Below are 25,541 nucleotides of genomic sequence, written 5' to 3' on the forward strand. Positions count from 1 at the left end.
TGAATTGAGACCCTGGGATTGCTTTTTACAAATGCAGATTCTCCTACTGAACTGGCATCCTGAGGGTGGGGCCCAGGAATCTGTATTTCTAACAAGCATCCTGGATAGCCTGGCGTACACTAAAATCTCAGTGGGTGTTGGGCATTCAGGCCCAAAGCACATCACAACATTTACCAATGAGGTGTAAGCACCTGCAAGATAATACACTGCAAACTGGAGGAAGCACAGAGCACCTTGGCTGACCCATGGGGTCCAAGAGGGAACCATGGGCACAGGGCAGTGGAGTCACCTCCCCACTCTGCTCTTTGGGATTTCCACTAACTTCCCAACTGCTGCCATTTTTCCACATTCATTTGTATTTCTCCCTCTTCTGCACCTTGCACAAGCTGCTTGGGGGCTGGGACTGGGCAAGGTGCTGTGCTTGGCCTCATGTCCTCCACCTCAATCTTCCTAAGATCTCCACGGGGCGGCTATTGTTTCCCTTATTTTATAAATGGGGAAACTGAGGCTCAGAGAAGATAAATTTCAGTTGCCCGCTTAACCACTCAAACCCCCAGCTGCCGCACCCCAACCTTTGAAGCCGTATTGCTAACGAATGTGTCACTTCAGAACATGGGTCCCCAGTTCACAGTCCAGGAGGAAGTCACTTACTTGTAGGTTTTGGTCTTATCCAGCCAGATGCCTGTGATCACGGTCCCGAGGATTCCTGCAATGGTCATGGTCAGGCCGATTCTTCCAGCATTTACTTCTTCCCCCTGGGAAAACCACAGCCCCAGTGAGCACTCAGTGAAGCGACAAGACACCGGACAGGGCACAGTCCCCATGGCCAAGGGGTAAAGGCAGGCAACTCGGGCTCCATTAGAGCCAGTTCTCAGAAAGTACCAGGAAGGTGGTCTGTAGGAAGCTGCAGTGGGGAGAGAGTCCTAGAATGGTTGCTTCTCCCAACATAACATACCCAGAGTGTGTGCGTGATGCTGGATGCGGGGGGACCCAATTCTGTCCTTGGAACCACTTTTGGGTAGATTTTTTAAAAAATTTAATCCTAACAGCAACCCTTTGATTTCTCATTATTCCCATTTCACAGATGGGGAAACTAAAATATGTATATCCAAACATTCCATCCTTAGGTTTTGAGCTATCAGGGCCAAAGGAAGAGGAAGAGAACAGGTACACATTTCTGAGTGCTTATTATAAGGCAGACGGTGTGCTGAGGACTTTACACCATCTCATTAACTCTCATAATTCCCCACCATAAGGTTAGGAACGAATACTCCCTATTTTACAGATGAGGAAACTGAGGCACAGTTGGATTAACCTGCCAGCCCAAGATCATGAGGCATTTATTAAGTACACAGCTAGGATTTGACTTCAAACCTGTCAAATGCCAACTCTGGAACGCTGAGCCACAATGGCCACCACCTCCCAAAGTGGGAGACCCTCATCCTTTCAAAAGAGGGCTGGGCCCAGGATTTCTGACTCCAGGACACTCGGGATCCCACTCCCAGTGTCCAGCCCTCACTGATGATGGAAACATTTAGAAAGAGCATTCAGTTGATCAACTAAGAGCTCAAATTAAACCTTGCTAATATTTTATAAATTAAATATTTCCTATGTGATTCTATATGTCTATATGTTTACCTTGTGTGTCACCAGGCACCATGCTCTGTGCTTTACATATATATACTAGATAAGAATACATATATATACACACACAATATTATTTACTTTCTAATCCTACAAATAATCTTTCAGGAAGTAATTATACTTCTTTCACAGAAAAGAGAATGAGAGCTCAGAGAGGCTAACTACCTTGTCACGCAGGTTAGTACCATCAAAGCTGGGGTTGAAACCCAGGGCCACCTCCCTCCAAATCCCATAAGCATACACCCCCATACCACACTGCCACAAACTACGGAGAACCAAGAATTAACTGCTGCCCCAGCTCTGGCCAAGACACACACAGAAGTCTCATTGCCACGGTGCAGCGTGCTTAGGGAACTCCCTTACCGGGTAGTGCAAGATCACCATGCGATTCAGCAGAGTGGACAGGGCATAAAAAGCACCAGCATTCAGACCTAAGGAGGGAGGGAGAAACAGAGCATTAGGGTCAGCCTTCCACTGGGGCCGTTGCTAACTTCTCCCCCAACTAGTCAGGGAGGGTAGAAATGTTCATCCTCATTGGCACGGTGAGTGATGTCCTCAGAGAAGAAAAAGCCAGGGCGTATGAGGCTACCTGCAGTGTTTCGCAAAGAAATACTCCAAAAAAACCAACAGTAACCATTTGAACCTTTCCTTGGCCACATACCATTGCCCTTGATCCCTTTAACTCTGCCCTGGAAACACAGGCTCTGGAAACTATGACTTCCAAGTCAGAACCGTCTACATTCCTCTTAAGTGTTGGCTAGGCCTATGGGGTCAGTGCAACTAATGGTACCTTCCACTTCCTCCTGATGACCTTTCCCCTCTCCAGACTGCTCCAGACCTCTGACCCCTGACACCACTCCCTCCACAGGTGTCTTCTCACTTCTTTCCCCATCCCTCTTTCAACTTTCTTCTCAGATTCAATGTTACACAAAATATATATTTGAAACCAGAAAGGACCCTAAAGAGCATTTAGTGGACTCTCCTAATTCATCGACTCATTCAACAAATTTGTCACCCAGAGAAGTCCCTAAAACATTTTCTATGTCTAGTGCTTTGTTTTGAAGTTGTGCTTGCTCACAGGAACCAAGGCAGAACAATGCCAGGGGGCCACACTGCACAACCAGCCCAACCAGAAAGGTCCAAGATGGCAAGCGGGTGCCAGGCACAAAAGGAAATGTGTGTAAAAGATGCCGGGTACAAGAAGGGAAGATCCGTGCATGCCCCAAATGCCCCCGTTCCCCTTCACATCCCGTAAGAACCCTGCTCACCTTCCCTTGGAGAGAAGGTGTTTTAGAGCGGGAGCTCTGCCTCCTCATCCATTCATCAATGAAGGACGTTTCTGCTCTGCTGCCCCGAACCTGGGCTCGTTCTATGGGCACGAGTGGCTCTGGGCAAAAGGACCCAGTTGTGGGTCACTAGTCCCTTAGGGCTCAGTAACAAATGGAGCACCTAGAATATACTGTAAGAATCCGGGTCCTTAGAGAATGAGGCCATTTGTCCAAAGTCATACAGTGAGTTAGTAACTGGATCAGACGGGAACTGACCCAAAGGAGAAAGGGGCTCCTGCCCTCCCTTCACAATAACGGTGATGGTGATGATGATGATGGCAGCAGCACATACTTATGTACTGGACACTGTTCTAAGCACCTTACAAGCCTCATAACAACCCTAGATGGTAAGTAATATTATGATCCTCATTTTATAGACAAGAAAGATGCACAGAGATTTTAAAAACAACCCTTTTTACAGAGGCCACTCAGTAATGCCCACCAGGGGTCTTTTCAATTTTAACTAATTTTGAGGCTCCCAAGACTACCACCGGCACACTTGACCTTAGAACCACTTAGACGGTTGGAGGACAGCCCGTGGGCAGGGCAGCCTCAGGAGTTCCTCTTCAATGGAACCGGTCCATAGAACCCCAGGCCACGGAGCCAGCCAGAAGCTATTTGGCACCCAGGGTGATGGCTCAGGTGCAGGGGAGGGAGACATGGCATCCCTGGTTCAACACCTCACAGGAGCTACTGTTGCTCGTAATGCCTCCATGGCATAGCTTCCAGGGTCTCCAGCAGGGCCTCACCCTGGAAGGCTGCCATCCTTTCCAATTGTTTCTAAACTCCAACCCTAGAGGAATTAGGTGCTTCTGTATGCTTTCTGAATCAATCTGTAATCTAGTTATCCCTCCCATATTGTCAAAGGTCATCAGACATGGTTAAACAGCACAAATCCACCCCACTGCCCAAATCAGGGGGCTCGGTGTCCACACTGAAGGGCAGGAATGAACACGTGTTCCGCCCTGTGTGTGAGCCCCTCTCACAGGAAGAGAGGCCTTTATGTTGTATTCGGGTGTGATTGTCCCCAGCAATGCAAGCCTGCCAGGTCAGGGCTGTACTCCTGGGAGAAAATGTGATCCCCTGGAAGGCCTGGTCATCCTGGTATCTGTCACTGGGAGAAGACTGGGTCACTGAGGAGACGGGATTTAGGAAGGTAGGAAGGCCGCGTCATCACTCTGAGTTTCTCCCCTTTGTCAAGACCAGTTTGTTCAAACTGTGGTCCAGAGAACACTGGCATTAGAAGGATTGAGAGCTTAAAAATGCAGACTCCTGGACTCCACCCTGTACCTACTAAGTCTGATTCTTCTGGAATGGGGCTAGGAACCTGCATTTTAAAAACAACAACAACAAAAACCCTGGGTATTTCTCAAACTCTCTGGAGTTTGGAATAAATGGCCTTGGGAATATGAAGCAAGGCCCCCAGGTGCTGGGGTTACCATGGAGGCAGCTGGGATGGAAGGGGCTTCAAGACCGTGAAGATGATCCATAACGCACCTGCTTTAGAAGCTCTCAACCCCTCCACCCACCAGAATCGCCTGGACTGCTTGTTAAAAGCTGATTCCCAGGCCGCAACTCAGACTTTCTGGATTTGAATTTACAGGAGACACATGGACATCTATACACACATTCAGCCAAGCACCCCAAGGAGTTCTGTCATCAGGAAGCTTGGGAAACACTGATCCCAGATCCTATCTCCGGGTCCTGGTTACTCGGTGTTCATTTCCCTTCCATCCTTCCTGAACTTGAAGTGAACTCTTGTTTCAAAGGGCCAGCCAGACCTCAGCAAAGCACCAGGGAATCCAGAGGATTCTATACCCACTCTGAAGCCAGCATCTCAGAAGGGGCCCAAAGCCCCCTCCCTAGCCCCATGTGGGTGGGGCAGTGGGAAAGCCCTTGAGAGCCCCAAGGAAAGGTGTCCTCAGGACTCCCGATGACCAACACTGGAAGACGATTCAGAAGCACAGCTGGAGGCAAGGCTGCGGGATGACATGGAAAAGTATTGGCTTTGAGGACATTCTCTAGAAGAGGTGCCTTTTCAATGATTCTTTTCAACATGGTGGTTGTTACACCACTGATGACAAGACATAAGGGAGGTCATGGGGAAGCAAGACCTAGAGACACAAGGAGTAGACAGCCAAAGAAAGGCTCTTTTCTTCACGGCACCCCACTGCTCAGACACATCACAGGCCCTGCCCTCCCCCACCCTCTGGTAGACCCGAGGAGAATCTGGCTGCAGCCTGCATCTTCCTGCATCACCAAACTTGGAGGAGGGGAGGTATTTTACTAGAGGAGGAGGCAGGTCCTTGTTCCTGTGATATTGCTGCAACATCCAGCACAAACCCAACCTCTGCACCTCCCCTCCAAGCTGGGCTGCCAGATTTAAGAAAAGACAACAACAAACGAAACTCTGAACCTCAAGTTCATGTGCCTGATGCGCCAATCATGGAGACATCAGTGCTGGAAGATGGAGAAAGGTTTATGCAAATTGGCCAAGATGAAAAGGCAGAAGGATAGGTTCTGTCAAATCTGCCTTCACAAGAGAAGAAAGCAGGGAGTTGTGTAATGCTAAGGGGTTTGGCAGGAGGAGTTTCAGAGAAACAAAGGGGTAACCCATGTTTCTTTCACTCCAGAAAAGCCCTTGGGCAATGTGACTTCTGGGGCCAACAGCAGCTGGGGGCTGGCTATCTGGTGATTGTAACTTCCCTGAAGGCATTCTTTTTCTTTTGTGAAACAAGCTCATAAATCCTTGTGACCCTTGGGTCACCCCTCACATTAAACAAGAAAACAGCAAATTGACAAGATTAACTTCTTTTCATAACAAGGTGAAAGGTAATCTTATAGAATATTTACAGTAACCCTCAGGTACCCAGCTTCACATCCACTTAAATCTGAATTTCAGATAAAGAAGTAATTTTTTACCATAAATATACCCCAAATTTACATGAGATGTGTTTATATTAAAAAGATCTGTAGCTTATCTGAAACTCAAATTTAGCTGGATGGCCCTTTTTTTCTCTCAAACCTAACTCTCAGTGTGTGGCCAGAAGCCTATAGGGAAAAGCCAGCCACACGCAGACCCTGGAATTCCTCCGAGGCCTTGCTGTATCACTGCACCTCAGCTCTGGGCAGCTGACTCAGCAGCTTGGAGAAGCCACTACAAATGCAATACTGGACATCCCGCCAGCTCAGTGAGAGCTACTCCTTACTTGGTGAAATCCAACTCAGACCAACGAAAGAACCTAAGAAATCAGCAAATTTACCAACCAACAGCAAGTTGGATGCCCAGTGTCTTTATTTGCAATTGCTTTAAAAGCTTTCATTTCCATTGAGAGCACTCCAATGAGAAGCAAATATTATTACTATTTTCTCAGGGAAGGTAATTAGAGGATGGGCACAGAATGGGTGAAGGTGGTACACTCAGTGATTGGTAGGGCTGACACCAAAACTCAGACCCCCCCACTCCTTATGTGCCAACTCTGAACTCACCGGTCCAGCATTCAAGGCTCTTGCTCCAAGATGTCCATCCACGTCCAGCAAATGTGCCTGTAGAATGCTATCAGCTGCTTGATTCCCAGCTACACGCTCTTAAGTGCATACAATTCAGAGGAAAATATGAACATCATATGCACAATATAAAAAGTATGAACCATTTCCCTCTTCGCTGCCTTACCAGAAACTGCAGGGTTTGTTGGGGGATCTCTGCGGGGTTTCTAAGTCTCTTGCTGAATTTATAGAGGGTTTTTTGTTGTTGTTTTAATTTGGAGCAAAGACAGTGGGAGAAGAAAGTAGAGATTCTGAAGTGCAGTGAGTGCCAGACACTGCCTTTACATGGCCTGTAAACCATAGAGAGAGACACACTAAGGCTGAGACCCCATCATCCCCAAATCCCAAAGATGGCTGGTCAATGAGGGTTGGTCCTGCTTCCAAAACCCTAGAACTCTACACCTACACCTTAAAAGAAAGCAACCCCCAGGCAACTGGTCTGGAGGACTGAATCTGAGGAAGGACATACTCCCCTAGGTTGACCCAAAGACCACTCAGGCAAGAGCACTAGGAAAAGAGCCCTGGCTCTGTCTCCAAGAGGCTCCCATCTGCATGAAAAGGCAAAATGGCGCAGTGGTCAGGAAGATGGGCTTTGGCATCAGACAGACAGAAGTTTATATCCAAGCTCTGTTACTCACTAGCTGTCCAAACGTGGGCAAGGAACTAAACCAGAGCCTGCTTCCGCAGGTATAAAATGCAATACAGTTAAGGACCTAAGTCCTAGGTCTATTTTGAAGATTAAAAGAGATAACACAGGTAAAGCACTTAACATGGTGCCTGACACATGATAATGGCTCAATAAAATGTTTTTCAAATCTATGATCAAGCTTTAGAATCATTTCCTTATGGGAAAGAGCCCTGTCACCAAGTCCAATTCTCTACCATGGAAATAAGGCTTGTGGTTTTCTGCAATGTGTCCAAATACCTAGGTTAGCTTAACTCCCTCTCACTGGGGTAATCCTAGGCCTTAGAGAAAAATGTTAATAAATCCTGTCTATACACAATAGAGTCAAATGCTTCCAGAGACTCAGAAGTGGACTGCTTTTCTAGTTTAGCACTATCTCAACTTAAATGACGATGTACTTCCACCCCTTTGTCTCTCTCCTCTCCTTCTGGGACTCCCACTATGCATACGCTGTATACTTGATGGTTTTCCACAGGTCTCTGAGGCTCTGCTCATTTTCCTCATTCTGTTCTTCTTTCTGTTCCTCACACAGGATAGTTTCATTCAACTTATCTTCAAGGTCACTGATTCTTTCTTCTGCCAGCTCAAATCTGATGGTGAGCCTTCTAGTGAATTTTTCATTCCAGGTATTGTGTTTTCAACTCCAGAATTTCGATTTGGTTCTTTTGTATTTCCATCTTTATTGATACTCTCCATTTGGTGTGACATCATTCTCTACTTTTCGTTCATTCTTTAGACATGGTTTCCTTTAGCTCTTTGACTATATTTACAGCAGTTGATTTACGACCTTTGTCTATTATGTCCAACGTCTGGGCTTCCTCAGGGACACTTTCTATCACACGTGTATGGGCAATGCTTTCCTGTTTCTTTGCATGTCCCATAGTTTTGTGTTGAAAACCTGACATTTTAAATACCATGTCAACTCTGGAAATGAGATTCTCTTCCCTCCCCAGGATTTGTTGCTGTTGCTGCTATTTATTTTGTATTCAAAATTTATCTTACCAAAAGCCAAGAAAATGAAATGACAGAGGAATGTTGTTTGCATTCAGGTAAAAAAGCAGCCAATGGTACAAGCAGAAGGAGGATTGGTTGGGGAGTGCTTCATGTGGCAAGACTCATGTATGCATTCAATCCCTCACTCATTCAATGACTGGTGGAGTATCCACACCAGGCTGGGCACTGCTGAGGAACTACAATGATGAAAAGATGTAAACCTCTGCTCTCAGGGAGTTCAAAGTCTAGTTGGAAGACAGAGCTGGAAACACTTTTTTAAGAAATTCTAAGTGTTAAGACATACCGGGAACAGCACAATAAAAGAGGAAAGGTCACCTAATACTGCTTTACAGCAGTGACACTGAGATGAGACTTGACGGATCAGCAGGCATTTGTCAGACAAAATGACATGGGAAAGAATGGTATTCTAGGTGAACTTTAAGAACATGCAAAGGCCCTGAGGCACTGCTGGCTCTTCTGGTTGACCCCAAACAATGACGTTACATATGCATTTTGGATTTGGAAAGAGTAAGACGCACAGACACATCAGGCCTCTTGTCCCACATTCCCTGTTCAAGGACACTCCCAGACACCTGCAACTTACCATAGGAGATGACAAGCAGCACAAAGTTGAGGTTTTTGAAGAGCCGGATGATGGCGGATAAAGCATCAGAGGACGTCAAGGCAGGCTTCTGGGACTGTGCTCTGCTGGGGGGATGTTTAGGCTTCTCCTTGAATACTGAAAGGAAAGAGACAGAGATCACTGCAAATCCCTGTGGTCCCATCCCTGCAGAGCTGGCTCCCTCATCTGAGGAGGAGCCCAGACTTCCAGAGGAAATAGTAATTCTTCAACTAGCTCCTTTACAGCCCCTCTCTTGAAGCTGCATCTCACTGTCTGTGGCTGAGTGAGCTGCTCTTTGATTGCTTTTCCTTAATGGCCTCTGAATGGCTGCCATCACTGGGCCTCCCAGGCAATGTTCAAGGATCAAGGAGTCCCATAACAACCAGCAAAGAACACAGCACAGAGCCCTGAGAACATGCAGTAGTAATGTAAGGATGGAAAGGCAGTGAGGGCTGAGCTTTGGGATGAGTGAGCCCAGTTACTGGCTGAGCACCAGAGCTCCTCTCGAGGGGGAGGGACGGTGTTGCTCACGATTAGACAGAGCCTGGCACATGGCAGCCGGTACATATTCCCTGAAGAAGTGAAAGGAGCTTCTTCTACTGGAAAAACTCAGGTCCTTTCCTAGTTTCTCAAAGTCTGAGTCAGATACCTGCCTCCCGAAGAGACAAGAGGATTAACACATGCTCCTGCAGGAGTAGCCACTCAAATACGAAGGACTGAGGGGGGACATGGAAAACCATTCATTTTATATCCTATTTTCAGTGCAACTGGGACAATCCATTTGTCTGCACTGATTGCCATTCAGTTCTCTGGGGGGCAGATCAGTTTAGCCAGTCGTTTGGCTAAAATGGTCCCCTAACTAGGTCCAAGCAAACACCGCGTGGCCTCCCCCACACTCCATGAGAACACTCCTCAAAGGTCAATAGGCTGTTTCCAGTAAGAGGAAGCTCTGCTAATGAGGTTTACTCTCTTGAAGATCAAAGGGCTCCCCACCCAGAAAACCCTCCAGCCCTGACTTCAGAGCCCGGCTTCTTCCTTCTCTGGAAACAGTCCTGGATGACTTCCCGCCATTGGGAAGCCCTCATCCACTGTCTTGCCTGTTCACCTCCCCTTCCATCAGGGGAATCAAAGCAAGGCAAGAGGTTATTTATCTCTGCAACAGCAGGTGTTTGCTTAAGGACTTGGCAACCACAAAACAGAATTCAGATAAGATTTCTCAGTTCTTTACTCAATGAGCTACTATCTGTGCTTGATAATAACATGACAAAATGTAGCAGTGTCCTATCGCCCAGATTTCAGCTGCAAAGGACCATGCCCTCACCAGCTACAAACATGAGAATTTGCAGGTGGGAACATCACAGTTTGAAACTTAAAGTCTGGCTGAGTGAGGGTCCCTGGCCGGATTCTTCTTTCCTGCTCTCACCCACGGCTCCACGGCTTCTCAGCCTTCCAGGACACCAAGTCCTCTGTCCAAGATATCTGCCAGCCTCTGGGGCCATCAGACAGCCCTTCCTCAGCTTGGACACTGGGGAAGGAAGGACACAGTGAAAACAGTGGAGTGATGTACAGATTGTAAAACTGACTCTGGAGGTGAGGCCGGCAGGAAGGACTGACACATTTAACACGTGAGGTCGAAATTTCAAATGTTAGGAAGAAAGGCGGTTAAGCTTTAAAGACGAGTGACTAACTGAAAATGAAAACCTCTACTATGCTGTTTCTGAATTTATCAGAGCCCATGTAATACCACTCAGATGGTGAAAGAAGATAAAATTCACCAAGTATCTTCAATATTAAACATACATGCACATAAAATTAACAGTAGTTATCTGAGGTTCGTGTTTGGGATTAACTGGTACAAGGCTAAATTAATGGGCATTCTTTTTTGTATTTTCTAGATTCTCCCATAATGAGGATACATTACTCTTTTATAATTTTTAAGAAATCATTAAAAAAATGTGGCCCCATCTTTCTGGCGTCATGGCAAAGTGAGCTTGCCCAGGACTCTCTCCCCTCCAACCTACAACAAAAAGGAGCAACCAAATTCCAACAGAAAATATCCTAATAGCACAGGAATCCTTGGAGACCCACAGCAGCCAAATGACAGAGGGCAGAGAGGCTGGAGCCCCCCTTGCAGGAGCTGGAATGGGGTAAGAGAGAACTTCGCTCCCTCCCTTAAAGACTGGGATCATTGCCACCGGAGGTTCCATGAGGGAAGGAGCAGGGGAGGGTCACGCGACCCAGGATCACCCAGGACTCCCATGGGCAGTGCAGCCCGAAGGGAAGCCCACTAACAGGCGAAAGCTTTTGCATGGGGTGACCTCATCAAGCCAAGACCCCAGGAGACCAGATAAGGAGAGCTGATCAGGCAACCTGGGTCTGCACACAAAAGAAAAGGTTCCCCGCCCCCAACCCGCTGTTTACCATGCCATCTTGGCTGAAGGTGGAGGGCTCAGAAAACGTGCCTCTCGACCCCCATCTAGTGGTGATAGGCTGTAACTGCAACCAAATAATATCACAATGGGCAAAACCCGTACTTCCAGCATCAAGCAGTTCATGAAAGCTCCAGACCTGAGGGAAAACAGTAAGTGCCCAGAATTATGACCTGAGGACTCAGAAATAAGTAAACTAAACGACAATGAATTCAGAATAGCTACTGTCAAAAAACTGAATGAGGTAAAAGAGAATATAGAGAAACAATTCAAGAGTTCAGGAGCTACTTCACAAAAGAGATTCAAAGTATAAAGAAGAATAAATCAGAAATACTAGAGATGAAAGACACAATGGAAGAGATAAAACAAAATACGGATTCCCTGAATGCTCATGTGGGCACCATAGAGGAGCGAATCAGCATAATCAAAGATGGACATCTTGAATGGCTCCAGACAGAGGAGACAGAACTGAGACTAAAAAGAAATGCAGAAAGTTTCTGAGAAATATCTGACTCAATGAGGAAATGCAACATAAGAATTATAGGTATCCAAGAAGGGGAAGAGAAGGAGAATGGAGCAGAAAGCATGCTCAAAGAAATAATAGAAGAGAACTTCCAAAATCTAGGGAATGAGAGAGAAATGTGTGTGGAAGAAGCTTTCAGATCTCCTTGATTTGTCAATGTAAAAAGACCTACTGCAAGGCATATAGTAGTAAAACTGGCAAAAATGAATGACAAAGAAAGAATACTCAGGGCAGCAAGGCAGAAGAAAATAACCTACAAAGGAACTCCTATCAGACATTCAGCAGATTTCTCTGCAGAAACCATACAAGCTAGGAGAGAAGGGAATGACATATGCAAAACTTTAAAAGATAAAAATCTTCAGCCAAGAATACTCTATCCAGCAAAAATATCCTTCAGATATGAGGGAGAAATTAAATCTTTCCCAGACAAACAAAAGCTAAGGGACTTTGTAGCCATGACATCCCCGCCACAAGAAATCCTCAAGAAGGCCCTCATATCTGAAAAAAGAAAAAAGGGAGAAAGGAGTCACAAAACACAGAGTAAGGAGACAGATAGAATTAGAATAGGATAACAAATACTCAACTATAGCATTAAGCTAGAAGGAAGGAAAACACCAAAAACAAAGACAATCTTGTCACTTTAACCACTAACTCACAACACAAGTTGGAATAAGATACGAAAATAATAACTTAGGAGGGGAGGAGGAAAGGGACTGAATCAGTGCAGGCTAAGGAAATAAGAGGCCATCAGAAAGTGGACTATGTTATGCACGAGATTCTAAATGCAAACTTCAGGGTAGCCACTGAACTAAAAAGCAGAACAGAGACACAAACAATAAATAAGGAATAAACTACAAAACACAGCAGAAGAAACTGCAGAAATCAATGGGTAGACCAAAACACACAGGACGAGAAACAAAGGAAATGCAGGGAAACCAGAAAGCAAGTGACAGGATGACAGCATTAAACCCTCATACATCAATAATCACCCTCAATGTAAACGGACTACACTCTCAAATAAAATGACACGAAGTGGCAAGATGAATTAAAGAACAAGATCCAACAATTTGTTGCCTCCAGGAAACACACCTCACCTCCAATGACAAATACAGGCTCAGAGTGAAGGGGTGGAAGACAATACTCCAAGCTAATGGCAAACAAAAGAAAGCAGCTGTCACAATACTTATATCAGACAAAGTAGATTTCGAGATAAGGCAGGTAAAGAGAGACAAAGAGGGGCAATATATAATGATCAAAGGGACACTACATCAAGAAAACATAACGCTTATAAATATCTATGCACCCAACACAGGAGCACCAAAGTTCATAAAGCAACTATTAACAAACCCAAAAGAAGATATTGAAAATGACAGAATAATAGTAGGGGACCTCAACATCCCACTTACATCATTCAACAGATCATCCAGACAGAAAATCAACAAGGAGGGGCCGGGTATGTGGCCGAGTGGTTAAGTTCGCGCGCTCTGCTGCGGTGGCCCAGGGTTCGGAGCGCGGACATGGCACCGCTCATCAGGCCACGTTGAGGTGGCATCCCACATCCCACAACTAGAAGTACCTGCAACTAAGATATACAACTGTGTACAGGGGGGATTTGGAGAGATAGAGCAGAAAAAAAAAAAATATTGGCAACAGTCGTTAGCCCAGGTGCCAATCTTTAAAAAAAAAAAAGCAATAAATCCTTAAAAAAAAAAAAAAGAAAATCAACAAGGAAACAGTGGAATTAAACAAAAAGCTAAAACAGTTGGACTTAATAGACATATATAGAACACTCCATCCAAAAACAGCAGAATACACATTCGTCTCAAATGCGCATGGAACATTCTCAAGGATAGACCATATGTTGGGAAACAAGGCAAGCCTCTATAAATTAAAAAAATTGAAATAATAACTAGCATCTTCTTCGATCATAATGCTATAAAGCTAGAAATTAATTACAAGAAAAAGCTGAAAAAGGGACAAAGGTGGGGAGACTAAACAACATGCTATTGAACAAGCAATGGATCATTGAAGAAATTAAAGAAGAAATCAAAAAATATCTGGAGATAAATGAAAATGATAACATGCCATACCAACTCATATGGGATACAGCAAAAGCCATATTAAGAGGGAAATTCATCGCAATACAGGCACACATTAACAAACAAGAAAAATTTCAAATAAGCAATCTCAAATTACACCCAACTGAATTAGAAAAAGAAGAATAAAGCCCAAAGTCAGCAAAGGAGAGAAATAATAAAAATCAGAGCAGAAATAAATGCTATTGAAACAAAAAAGGCAGTAGAAAGGATCAATGAAACACAGAGCTGGTTCTTTGAGAAGATAAATAAAATTGACAAACCCCTAGCCAGACCTACAAATAAAAAAAGAGAGAAAGCTCAAATAAACACAATCAGAAATGAAAGAGGAGAAATAACAGACTCCACAGAAATATAACGGATTATAAGAGAATACTATGAAAAACTATATGCCAACAAAATGGATAACCTAGAGGAAATGGATAAATTCTTAGACTCCTACAACCTCCCAAAGCTAAGCCAAGAAGAAGCAGACAATTTGAACAGACCAATCACAATTGAAACAGCAATCAAAAGCATCCCAAAGAATAGAACCCCAGGACCAGATGGCTTCCCTGGGGAATTCTACCAAACTTTCAGAGAGGATTTAATACCTATCCTTTTCAAGCTATTCCAAAAAATTAGGGAAGATGGAACACTTCCTAACACATTCTATGAGGCCAACATCACCCTGATACCAAAACCTGACAAGGACACCACGAAAAAGGAGAACTACAGGCCAATATCACTGATGAACATAGATGCAAAAATTCTCAACAAAATTTTGGGAACCAGAATTCAGCAATTCATCAAAAGAATCATACATCAGGATCAGGTGGGATTCATACCAGGGACACAGGGATGGTTCAACATCCGCAAATCAATCAATGTGATATACCACATCAACAAATTGAGGAAGAAAAACCACATGATCAGCTCAACAGATGCAGAGAAAGCATTTGACAAGATCCAACAACGATTTATGATAAAAAAAAAAAAACTCCTAACAAAATGGGGATAGAAGGAAATTACCTCACACAATAAAGGCCATATATGACAAACCCACAGCCAACATCATACTCAGTGGGCAAACACTGAGCACCATCCCCCTGAGAACAGGAATGAGACAAGGATGCCCTCTATCACCACTCTTATTTAACATGGTACTGGAGGTCCTGGCCAGAGCAATCAGGAAAGAAAAACGAATAAAAGGAATCCAAATAGGGAGGGAAGAAGTGAAACTCTCACTGTTTGCAGACGACATGATCTTATATATAGAAAACCCGAAAGAATCCATTGGAAAACTATTAGAAATAATCAACAACTACAGCAAAGTTGCAAGGTGTGAAACCAACTTACATAAATCAGTAGTATTTCTATACTCTAATAAAGAACTAACAGAAAAAGAACTCAAGAACACAATACCAATCACCATCGCAACAAAAAGAATAAAATACCTTGGGGTGAATTTAACAAAGGAAGTGAAAGACCTGTACAACGAAAACTACAAGACTTTCCTGAAAGAAATTGATGAGGACATAAAGAGATGGAAAGACATTCCATGCACATGGATTGGAAGAATGAACATAGTTTAAAATGTCCACGCTTCCTACAGTAATCTACAGATTCAACGCTATCCGAATCAGAATCCCAATGACATTCTTTACAGAAATAGAACAAAGAATCCTAAAATTCATATGGGGCAACAAAAAACCCCGAATTGCTAAAGCAATCCTGAGAAAAAAGAACAAAACGGGAGGCATCACAATCCCTGATTTCAAAACATACTACAAAGCTACAGTAATCAAAACAGCATGGTACTGGTACAAAAACAGGTGCACAGATCAATGGAACAGAATTGAAAGCCCAGAAATAAAACCACACATCTATGGACAGCTGATCTTCGACAAAGGAGCTGAGGGCATACAATGGAGAAAAGAAAGTCTCTTCAACAAATGGTGCTGGGAAAACTGGACAGCCACATGTAATAGAATGAAAATTGACCGTTCTTTTTCATCATTCACCAAAATAAATTCAAAATGGATCAAAGACCTAAAGATTAGACCTGAAACAATTAAGTCTTCCAGAAGAGAATATAGGCAGTACACTCTTCGACATCAGTATTAAAAGGATCTTTTCAGACACCATGTCTTCTCAGACAAGGGAAACAATAGAAAGAATAAACAAATGGGACTTCATCAGACTAAAGAGCTTCTTCAAGGCAAGGGAAAACAGGATTGAAACAAAAAAACAACCACTAATTGGGAAAAAAATATTTGCAAGTCTTATATCCGACAAAGGGTTAATCTCCATAATATATAAAGAACTCACACAGGTCAACAACAAAAAATCAAACAACCCTATAAAAAATGGGCAGGAGACATGAACAGACATTTCTCCAAAGAAGATATTCAGATGGCCAATAGATACATGAAAAGATGTTCATCATCACTGATCATCAGGGAAATGTAAATCAAAACTACACTAAGATATCGCCTTACACCCATTAGAACAGCAAAAACAACCAAAACAAAAAGTAACAAATGCTGGAGAGGTTGTGGAGAAAAAGGAACCCTCATGCACTGCTGGTGGGAATGCAAACTGGTACAGCCACTATGGAAAACAGTATGGAGATTTCTCAAAATATTAAAAATAGGAATACCATATGACCCAGCCATCCCACTACTGGGTATCTACCCAAAGAACTTGAAATCAGCAATTCCAAAAGTCCCCTGGGCTCCTATGTTATTGTAGCATTATTTACAATAGCCAAGACATGGAAGCAACCTAAGTGCCCATCAACTGATGATTGGATAAAGAAGATATGGTATATATACACAATGGAATACTACTCAGCCATAAAAAAGGATAAAATCGTCCCATTCACAACAACATGGATGGACCTTGAGGCTATTCTAAGTGAAAGAAGCCAGATAGAGAAAGACAGTCTCTGTATGACTCCACTCACATGTGGAAGTTAAACCTGTAGACAAAGAGAACAGATTAGTGGGTACCAGGGGAAAGGGGGTTGGGGGGTGGGCACAAAGGGTGAAATGGTGCACCTACAATGCGATTGACAAACAATAAAGTACAACTGAAACTTCACAAGGTTGTAAACTATCATAATCACAATAAAAATTTTAATAAAATGAAATAAAAAATAGAAACCAGAGGATTCTAGAATGGCAACATCAAAAAAACAAAAATGTGGTCCCAGTTATTTTCAGGTGATTCTATGAGAGGATTAGTATTGGGGTCAATTCTGTTTTGTTTTGTTTCAGATATTTAGAGTCTGGAGTTTCACAAATTTAGGCTTGAATCCAATCTCCGCCACTTACTAGCTCTCTAACCTTGGATAATGTATTAACTGGCCGTAAGCCTCCCTTTCCTGTTTGTTACATGGGAGTGACAATGGTACTTCACTCACAGGGTGCTGAGGATTGAATGAGATCAGGCACGCTCAGCACAGGGCCTGTGACATCATAAGTGCTCACCGGGGCTTCATCAAGGGGATCAGCAGTCCGCACATTAATTCTGGCGAGGTCATATGGGGAACTGGTTAATTACAACTAAACCTTGACTGAGCCACTAACAAAGTACAGGATCAGCTAGCACTGTATCGGTACCACCTGCTCAGGCAAAAACATTCCTCCCGTTTCTATCAATGTCCATGGTATTCCAGGGCCGTGTTCACAAGGTCCCCACCCAAGTCAGCAGAACCTCCTTGCCTCCCAGCCTCCCATCAGTCTACTAAAGGCCTTACCAATGATGACCAGGATGAAAAGCAGAGTGGCTACACCTCCTATTATGTAGAACATGATGCTGATGTGGTAGGCAAGCTTGTCCCGGTCTTGGATGTTGGGTACCAAAACAGGAGGGACCAAGAACCCAATCGCAATTCCAAGCTATAGAAGACAGAGACAATCAATCACAGTTACCAATGGCCAAGAGATGACAGCACAAACTTAAAGAGAGTCCTAATAAGAAGCAAAAATCCCAAATTCCAGTCCTTCTTAAGACCCAAACAGGATGCTCCCTTAACCCCCCATTAAGACACCAGAGAGATCATTTCTTTTTTTTTTCTTTTTTGAGTTAATGATAGGTTACAATCTTGTGTGATTTCAGTTGTACATTAATGTTTGTCATTGGTGTTGTAGGCTCACCACTTCACCCTTTGTGCCCAGCCCCCACCCCACCTTTCCCCTGGTAGCCACTAATCTGTTCTCTTTGTCCACATTTTTAAATTCCTCATATGAGTGGAGTCATACAGAGATTGTCCTTCTCTAACTGGCTTATTTCACTTAACATAAATTCCCTCAAGGTCCATCCATGTTGTTGTGAATGGGATGATTTTGTTCTGTTTTGCAGCTGAGTAGTATTCCATTGTATATATGTACCACATCTTCTTTATCCATTCGTCTGTTGCTGGACACTTAGGTTGCTTCCACGTCTTGGCTATTGTAAACAGTGCTGCAATAAACATTGGGGTGCACAGGACTTTTGGAATTGCTGACTTCAAGCTCTTTGGATAGATACCCAGTAGTGGAATGGCTGGATTGTATGGTATTCCTATTTTTAATATTTTGAGAAATCTCCATACTGTTTTCCATAGTGGCTGCACTAGTTTGCATTCCCACCAGCAGTGCATGAGGGTTCCTTTTTCTCCACAACCTCTCCAATATTTGTTACTATTAGATTTAGATATTTTTGTCATTCTAATGGGTGTAAGGTGATATCTTAGTGTAGTTTTGATTTGCATTTCCCTGATGATCAGCGATGATGAGCATCTTTTCATGTGCCTATTGGCCATCCATATATCTTCTTTGGAGAGATGTCTGTTCATGTCTGCAGCCCATATTTTGATCGGGTTGTTTGATTTTTTGTTGTTAAGTTGTGAGTGTTCTTTATATATTATGGATATTAAGCCTTTGTCAGCTATATGACTTGCAAATATTTTTTCCCAGTTGGTGGGTTGTTTTTTTGTTTCAATCCTGTTTTCATTTGCCTTGAAGAAACTCTTTAGTCTGATGAAGTCCCATTTGTTTATTCTTTCTATTGTTTCCCTTCTCTGAGAAGACATAGTGTCCGAAAAGGTCCTTTTAATACTGATGTCAAAGAGTGTACTGCCTACGTTTTCTTCTAGAAGCCTTAGGGTTTCAGGTCTCACCTTTAGGTCTTTGATCCATTTTGAGTTGATTTTGGTGAATGATGAAAAAGAACGGTCAATTTTCATTCTTTTACATATGGCTGTCCAGTTTTCCCAGCACCATTTGTTGAAAAGACTTTCTTTTCTCCATTGTATGCCCTCAGCTCCTTTGTTGAATATAAGCTGTCCATAGATGTGTGGTTTTATTTCTGGGCTTTCAATTCTGTTCCATTGATCTGTGCACCTGTTTTTGTACCAGTACCATGCTGTTTTGATTACTGTAGCTTTGTAGTATGTTTTGAAATCAGGGATTGTGATGCCTCCTGTTTTGTTCTTTTTTCTCAGGATTGCTTTAGCAATTTGGGGTTTTTTGTTGCCCCACATGAATTTTAGGATTCTTTGTTCGAATCATTGGGATTCTGATTGGGATGGCGTTGAATCTGTAGATTGCTTTAGGTAGAACGGACATTTTAACTATGTTTATTCTTCCAATCCACGTGCATGGAATATCTTTCCATCTCCTTATGTCGTCATCCAATTCTCTCAGAAAGGCCTTGTAATTTTCATTATATAGGTCCTTCACTTCCTTAGTTAAATTTACCCCGAGGTATTTTATTCTTTTTGTTGTAATTGTGAATGGTATTGTGTTCTTGAGTTCTTTTTCTGTTAGTTCGTTATTAGAATATAAAAATGCTACTGATTTATGCAAATTGATTTTATACCCTGCATCTTTGCTGTAGTTGTTGATTACTTCTAAGAGTTTTCCAATGGATTCTTTCAGGTTTTCTATATATAACATCATGTCGTCTGCAAACAGTGAGAGTTTCACTTCTTCCCTCCCTATTTGGATTCCTTTTATTCGTTTTTCTTTCCTGATTGCTCTGGCCAGGACCTCCAACACTATGTTAAACGAGAGTGGCGATAGAGGGCATCCTTGTCTCATTCCTGTTTTCAGGGGGATGGTGCTCAGTTTTTGCCCATTGAGTATGATGTTGGCTGTGGGTTTGTCATATATGGCCTTTATTATGTTGAGGTAGTTCCCTTCTGTGGCCATTTTGTTCAGAGCTTTTATCATAAATGGCTCTTGGATCTTGTCAAATGCTTTCTCTGCATCTATTGAGATGATCATGTGGATTTTATTCCTCAGTTTGTTGATGTGGTGTATCACGTTGATTGATTTGTGGAGGTTGAACCATCCCTGTGTCCCTGGTATGAATCCCACTTGATCACGATGTATGATCCTTTTGATGAACTGAATTCTGGTGGCCAACATTTTGTTTAGAATTTTTGCATCTATGTTCATCAGTGATATTGGCCTGTAGTTCTCTTTTTTCGTGGTGTCCTTGTCAGGCTTTGTTATCAGTGTGATGGCCTCATAGAATGTGTTAGGAAGTGTTCCATCCTCCCTAATTTTTTGGAATAGCTTGAAAAGGATAGGTATTAAATCCTCTCTTAAAGTTTGGTAGAATTCCCCAGGGAAGCCATCTCGTCCTGGGGTTTTATTCTTTGGGATGTTTTTGATTTCTGTTTCAATCTCTTTCCTTGTGATTGGTCTGTTCAAATTGTCTGCTTCTTCTTGAGTGAGCTTTGGGAGATTGTAGGAGTCCAAGAATTTATCCAATTCCTCTAGGTTCTCCATTCTGTTAGCATAGACTTTTTTGTAGTATTCTCTTATAATCCGTTGTATTACTGCAGAGTCTGTTGTTATTTCTCTTCTTTCATTTCTGATTTTGTTTATTTGAGCTTTCTCCCTTTTTTTCTTTATAAGTCTGGCTAGGGGTTTGTCAATTTTATTTATCTTCTCAAAGAACCAGCTCTTTGTTTCATTGATCCTTTCTACCACCTTTTTTGTTTCAATAGTATTTATTTCTGCTCTAATTTTTATTATTTCTCTCCTTCTGCTGACTTTGGGCTTTATTTGTTCTTCTTTCTCTAGTTCAGTTAGGTGTAGTTTAAGATTGCTTATTTGGGATTTTTCTTGTTAAGATGTGCCTGTATTGCGATGAATTTTCCTCTTAATACAGCTTTTGTTGTATCCCATATGAATTGGTATGTTATCATTTTCATTTGTTTCAAGGTATTTTTTTATTTCTTCTTTAATTTCTTCAATGATCCATTGCTTGTTCAGTAGTGTATTGTTTAGTCTCCACATCTTTGTGCCTTTCTCAGCTTTTTTCTTGTAATTAATTTCTAGCATTATAGCATTATGATCAGAGAAGATGCTTGTTATTATTTCAATTTTTTTAAATTTGTAGAGGCTTGCCTTGTTTCCCAACATATGGTCTATCCTTGAGAATGTTCCGTGTGCACTTGAGAAGAATGTGTATTCTGCTTTTTTAGGGTAAAGTGATCTATATATGTCTATTGAGTCCAATTGTTTTAGTTTTCATTTAGCTCCGCTATTTCTTTGTTGATTTTCTGTCTGGATGATCTGTCGAATGATGTGAGTGGGGTGTTGAGGTCCCCTACTATTATTGTGTCATTTTCAGTATCTTCTTTTGGGTTTGTTAATAGTTGTTTTATGAACCTTGGTGCTCCTGTGTTGGGTGCATAGATATTTATAAGCGTTATTTCTTCTTGATGAAGTGTCCCTTTGATCATTATATATTGTCCCTGTGTGTCTCACTTTACCTCTCTTATTTTGAAATCAACTTTGTCTGATATAAGAATGGCAACACCTGCTTTTTTTCCCTTGCTATTAGCTTGAAGTATTGTCCTCCACCCCTTCACTCTGAGCCTGTGTTTGTCCTTGGGGCTGAGGTGTGTTTCCTGGAGGCAAAAAATTATTGGATATTGTTCTTTAATCCATTTTGCCACTCTGTGTCTTTTTATTGGAGAGTTCAATTGGTTTACATTGAGAGTGATTATTGATGCATGTGGACTTAATGCTGTCAATCTGTTGCTCATTATCTGGCTTTCCTGCTTTTCTCTTCCTGTGTGCTTTATCCTACCCATTTGGTACTGCAATTTCTTATGCTGGGTTTCTTAGATTTTTTCCTTATTTATGTTTTGTGGCTCTGTTCTATTTTTAGCTTAGTGGCTACCCTGAAGTTTGTATTTAAAATCTCGTGTATAATATAATCTATTCTCTGGTGGTCTCTTACTTACTTGGCTTAGACTAATTTAGTCCCTTTGTTCTTCCCCTCCTAAATTATTATTTTCATTTCTTGTTCCAACTTGTGTTATGAGTTGTAGTTAGAGTGATAAGATCATCTTTGCTTTGGTAGTTTCCTTACCTTTATCCTAATGCTATAGTTGAAAATTTGCTATCCTATTCTGGTTCTATTTATCTGTCTCCCTACTCTGTGGTTTGTGACCCCTTTCAGAGAGATCATTCTTTTGATTGACTACTCAACTCACATACCCCTGACCACCTTCATTATCAATACCTATTGAAAAACATTATGGTTGGGGATCTCAATGCAGACTGGCCCTTCTGTAGCTGTAAACTAATGAATAATGGTTCCCATACTCCCATCTGTATGATAGAGTAAAACAATGTTGATTTGTTTTCCTACCACTTAAATGCTTCATTTCACTGAATCTGTTACCCTGGAGCTGAGAGACCAGCTGAGGGAAAAGTTCTACACCCAAAACCACAAGAACTTACATTCAGTAAGAGACGGAAGCCTCAGTTCTTACCACATTTACAAACATGACAGCCTAAGTTCACTGTGTAAAGAACTTAGTGATTTATAAAGCATCTGTACTGTGAAGTCACACGCAACTGCATACATTTATCCACACAGGACATGGGCACATGCAAACTGGCTATAAACACACACACACACACATGGGCGCACACCAACAAATTAAAACATCTCATATCTGCGTGGAAGTTCAAACTCCAGGGACCTGACAGATAACGTGAGGTGGGTGTTTCCGTGGTCAGAGATGCCTTGATTCTGCAGTTACTAGTTGTCATACGACTCCCAGAAGCCCTTTTGCCACATGTAACACCAAGGCAGAAACTGGAAAATAGCCTGAGAACTCAGGCAAGCCTCAGATTCTAAGAGTGACGGAAGATGAGTAGGTCTTCTGTCTTAAGGTGCCACTTTTCCTCTATTGTATTTGAAAGGACCTGCAGGTAGAGAAGCAACTTGCTTTCAAACCACACTGCACGCGGGTTCTAGGTATCTTTAGGCATCCTGACGCAAGCATTTCGCTGCAAACATTTTTGTGGCATATCTAATTGTTCATAACGCAATTTTGCTGTAAAAGGTAACTGATTGAAAGTTTGGTTTTAACTCTTTGACAGTTTAGTTTCATTTCTTCACGGACACAGTATTGCCATGTTATATTATATAAATCTTAGCTCCACATTTCCCATAGACCTTTGGGACGTCTATCAACAGACATGTGACAATATGCCAAGAACAAACAACAGTGTCGACCGCTTTTCACAATGCAATTCACAGCTCAGTTACAAATATGCGTCCTATGGAAACTGATACCTCTCTTAATGAAGGAGCACATTTTAGTGAAAAATAAAAAGTGTGCTGGATGCCAAACAAGGAGATGAATCAACAAGCAAAAAAAAAAGTAGACTACTATGAACGAAGGACTTTGAAGACAAGTGCTTAGGCCCAACCCACAAAATAAAGTCAGTTATTTGCACAGTATTGCCATGAATCTATACACATTTAAAATGTATTCAAATATTTTGTATTTTGAAATAGTCTTTAATCTTGTTATTCATTTTTCATGTTTCATTATGTCCCTCTTTTATTTTTTGTGATTTTTATCTCTTACAGCAAAACTGTCCTATGACCAATTAGTTACGTGGCAAAAGTGCTTGCAGCAAAGATGTCTACAGCAACGATGCTTATGGGAAAATACCAGACACACAACACCATTCAGCAGCTGCCAATCTGTTGACTGTCTACACTGGTCTTCCAGCCTGTCAATTACACCCACTCAGGATGGTCACTAGTGGTCCTCAGCTCTGGAATATTCACAAAAGTCATCATCAATAGGCTCAGTATAGGGTTCTTCCAGTGTATGCCAGTATATAATCGACAAATCAAACCGATCTTTAAAGCATCTGCTCTGTGAAAAGTGTTCTGCTAGATGTTTAGGAGGCACCAAGATGCACATGGCAAGGTGCCTGCCTTCAAGGAGCTTTATATTCTAGGGCGCAGGGGGCATTTAAAATGAAGACACAAAAGATAACACAAACGGGGATACTTGCGGGTCGAAATTATAGAATATTATAGTTTGAAGGTTCCTTTGTCATCCTCTAATACAACTAATTATCAGTGGGACAAATGGAGGCTAAGTGAGGCTAAACTCTAGAGGTTAAGTGACTTTTGAGGTCACGCAGAGTTGAGGAGAATAAACATATCTCCCGGCTTCTCAAGCCAGTGCCTCCTCCACTGGGCCTGGTGGTGGCCTCCAGGACCAAGGGCCTTGAGAAAGGCCCAGGCGAGCAGGCTTCTCCAGAAGAGAAGATACTTCACATCCTTGGATCTTTATCCAATCCTCAATCACACTGATTTCTCAGAGTCGAGTCCAGCATCTTAACTGCTGCTCTCCAAGACTGAGGATAAAACCCAGCCACAGACAGAGGGGCAAACACAACCGCATAGCTGGGAAGACGGGCCCACTGCAGGTCATACCTGGCCTTAGCCTAAGCACTTCACAGTTGGAGATCTAGAAGTTAAATAGAATGCCCAGGGTCCCTGTGGCAAGAATGAGGGAAGATATAGGACATCACCCAAGGCTCTGTCATTCTTTCGTCCCCAAAGGATCCTGATGTAGGATAACCTAATCCGCAGGAATCTTCTGCCCCGAGAAATAAGTCCTCCCAGCTGGCTCTACACTGCCTGCCCGAACCCTCACAGACGTCTATACACCAAGGCTGAGTGAGTTTCATTCCACCTCAAGTCCAGCACTGAAGCCTTCTCCAGCCAGCAGGAGCAAGCGGCAAGCCACAGGGGCCCAGGGTAACCCTGTTCAGTTAGCGGCGCTGTCTCCAGTGACCTTTCTTCAGGAGGAAATAGGTGTTGGAGATACTTTCATGCCCAATGCGGAAAACCAAAACATAGGGATTAGACTGCAGACTGCTGCCTCTTTTGTTTTCTCAAGACTGACTTTTTTTTTTTTTTTTTAATGTTATGATAGATTACAACCTTGTGAGATTTCAGTTGTACATTTTTGTTAGTCATGTTGTGGGTACACCACTTCCCCCTCTGTGCCCTCCCCCCACCCCCCCTTTTCCCTGGTAACCACCGATCAGATCTCCTTATCAATATACTAACTTCCACCTATGAGTGGAGTCATATAGAGTTCGTCTTTCTCTGACTGGCTTATTTCGCTTAACATAATACCCTCAAGGTCCATCCACGTTGTTTTGAATGGGCCAATTTTGTTCAAGACTGACTTTTTTACTTTTTCTTGAGGGCCGTGTTCAGTGAGAGCGTATGGCTGTACTCCAGCTCCTAGTTCCTAAGTCTGTCCCTTAGTAGGCACTCAGTCATGTGGCTGGACATATGGACAGATGAATGTGGGTGGAAAATTTTGTCCACACAAAGCTGGCAATAACACACAG

At 42.6% G+C, this 25,541-nt stretch overlaps 1 protein-coding gene across 5 annotated transcripts in view; it reads right to left on the minus strand.

The window, feature by feature from the left end:
* The window catches only part of LOC103544051 (choline/ethanolamine transporter FLVCR2-like), a 49,426-nt gene that overhangs the window by 9,704 nt on the left and 14,181 nt on the right, over nucleotides 1-25,541 (minus strand). For all 5 annotated transcript variants that reach the window (XR_011532904.1, XR_011532903.1, XM_070593649.1 and 2 more), the window contains exons 2-5: nucleotides 17,609-17,750; nucleotides 8,801-8,935; nucleotides 2,008-2,075; nucleotides 652-755 (exon numbers count right to left, since the gene is read on the minus strand). Coding sequence is in view for 3 of the 5 variants with exons in the window: in XM_070593649.1 (XP_070449750.1) it covers nucleotides 652-755; nucleotides 2,008-2,075; nucleotides 8,801-8,935; nucleotides 17,609-17,750 (449 nt within the window). In the remaining 2 variants the exon portion in view is untranslated. The remainder of the gene's footprint in view (nucleotides 1-651; nucleotides 756-2,007; nucleotides 2,076-8,800; nucleotides 8,936-17,608; nucleotides 17,751-25,541) is intronic.

This window comes from Equus przewalskii, chromosome 25 (genome assembly GCF_037783145.1).
Source record: "Equus przewalskii isolate Varuska chromosome 25, EquPr2, whole genome shotgun sequence".
Taxonomy (NCBI): Eukaryota; Metazoa; Chordata; class Mammalia; order Perissodactyla; family Equidae; genus Equus; species Equus przewalskii.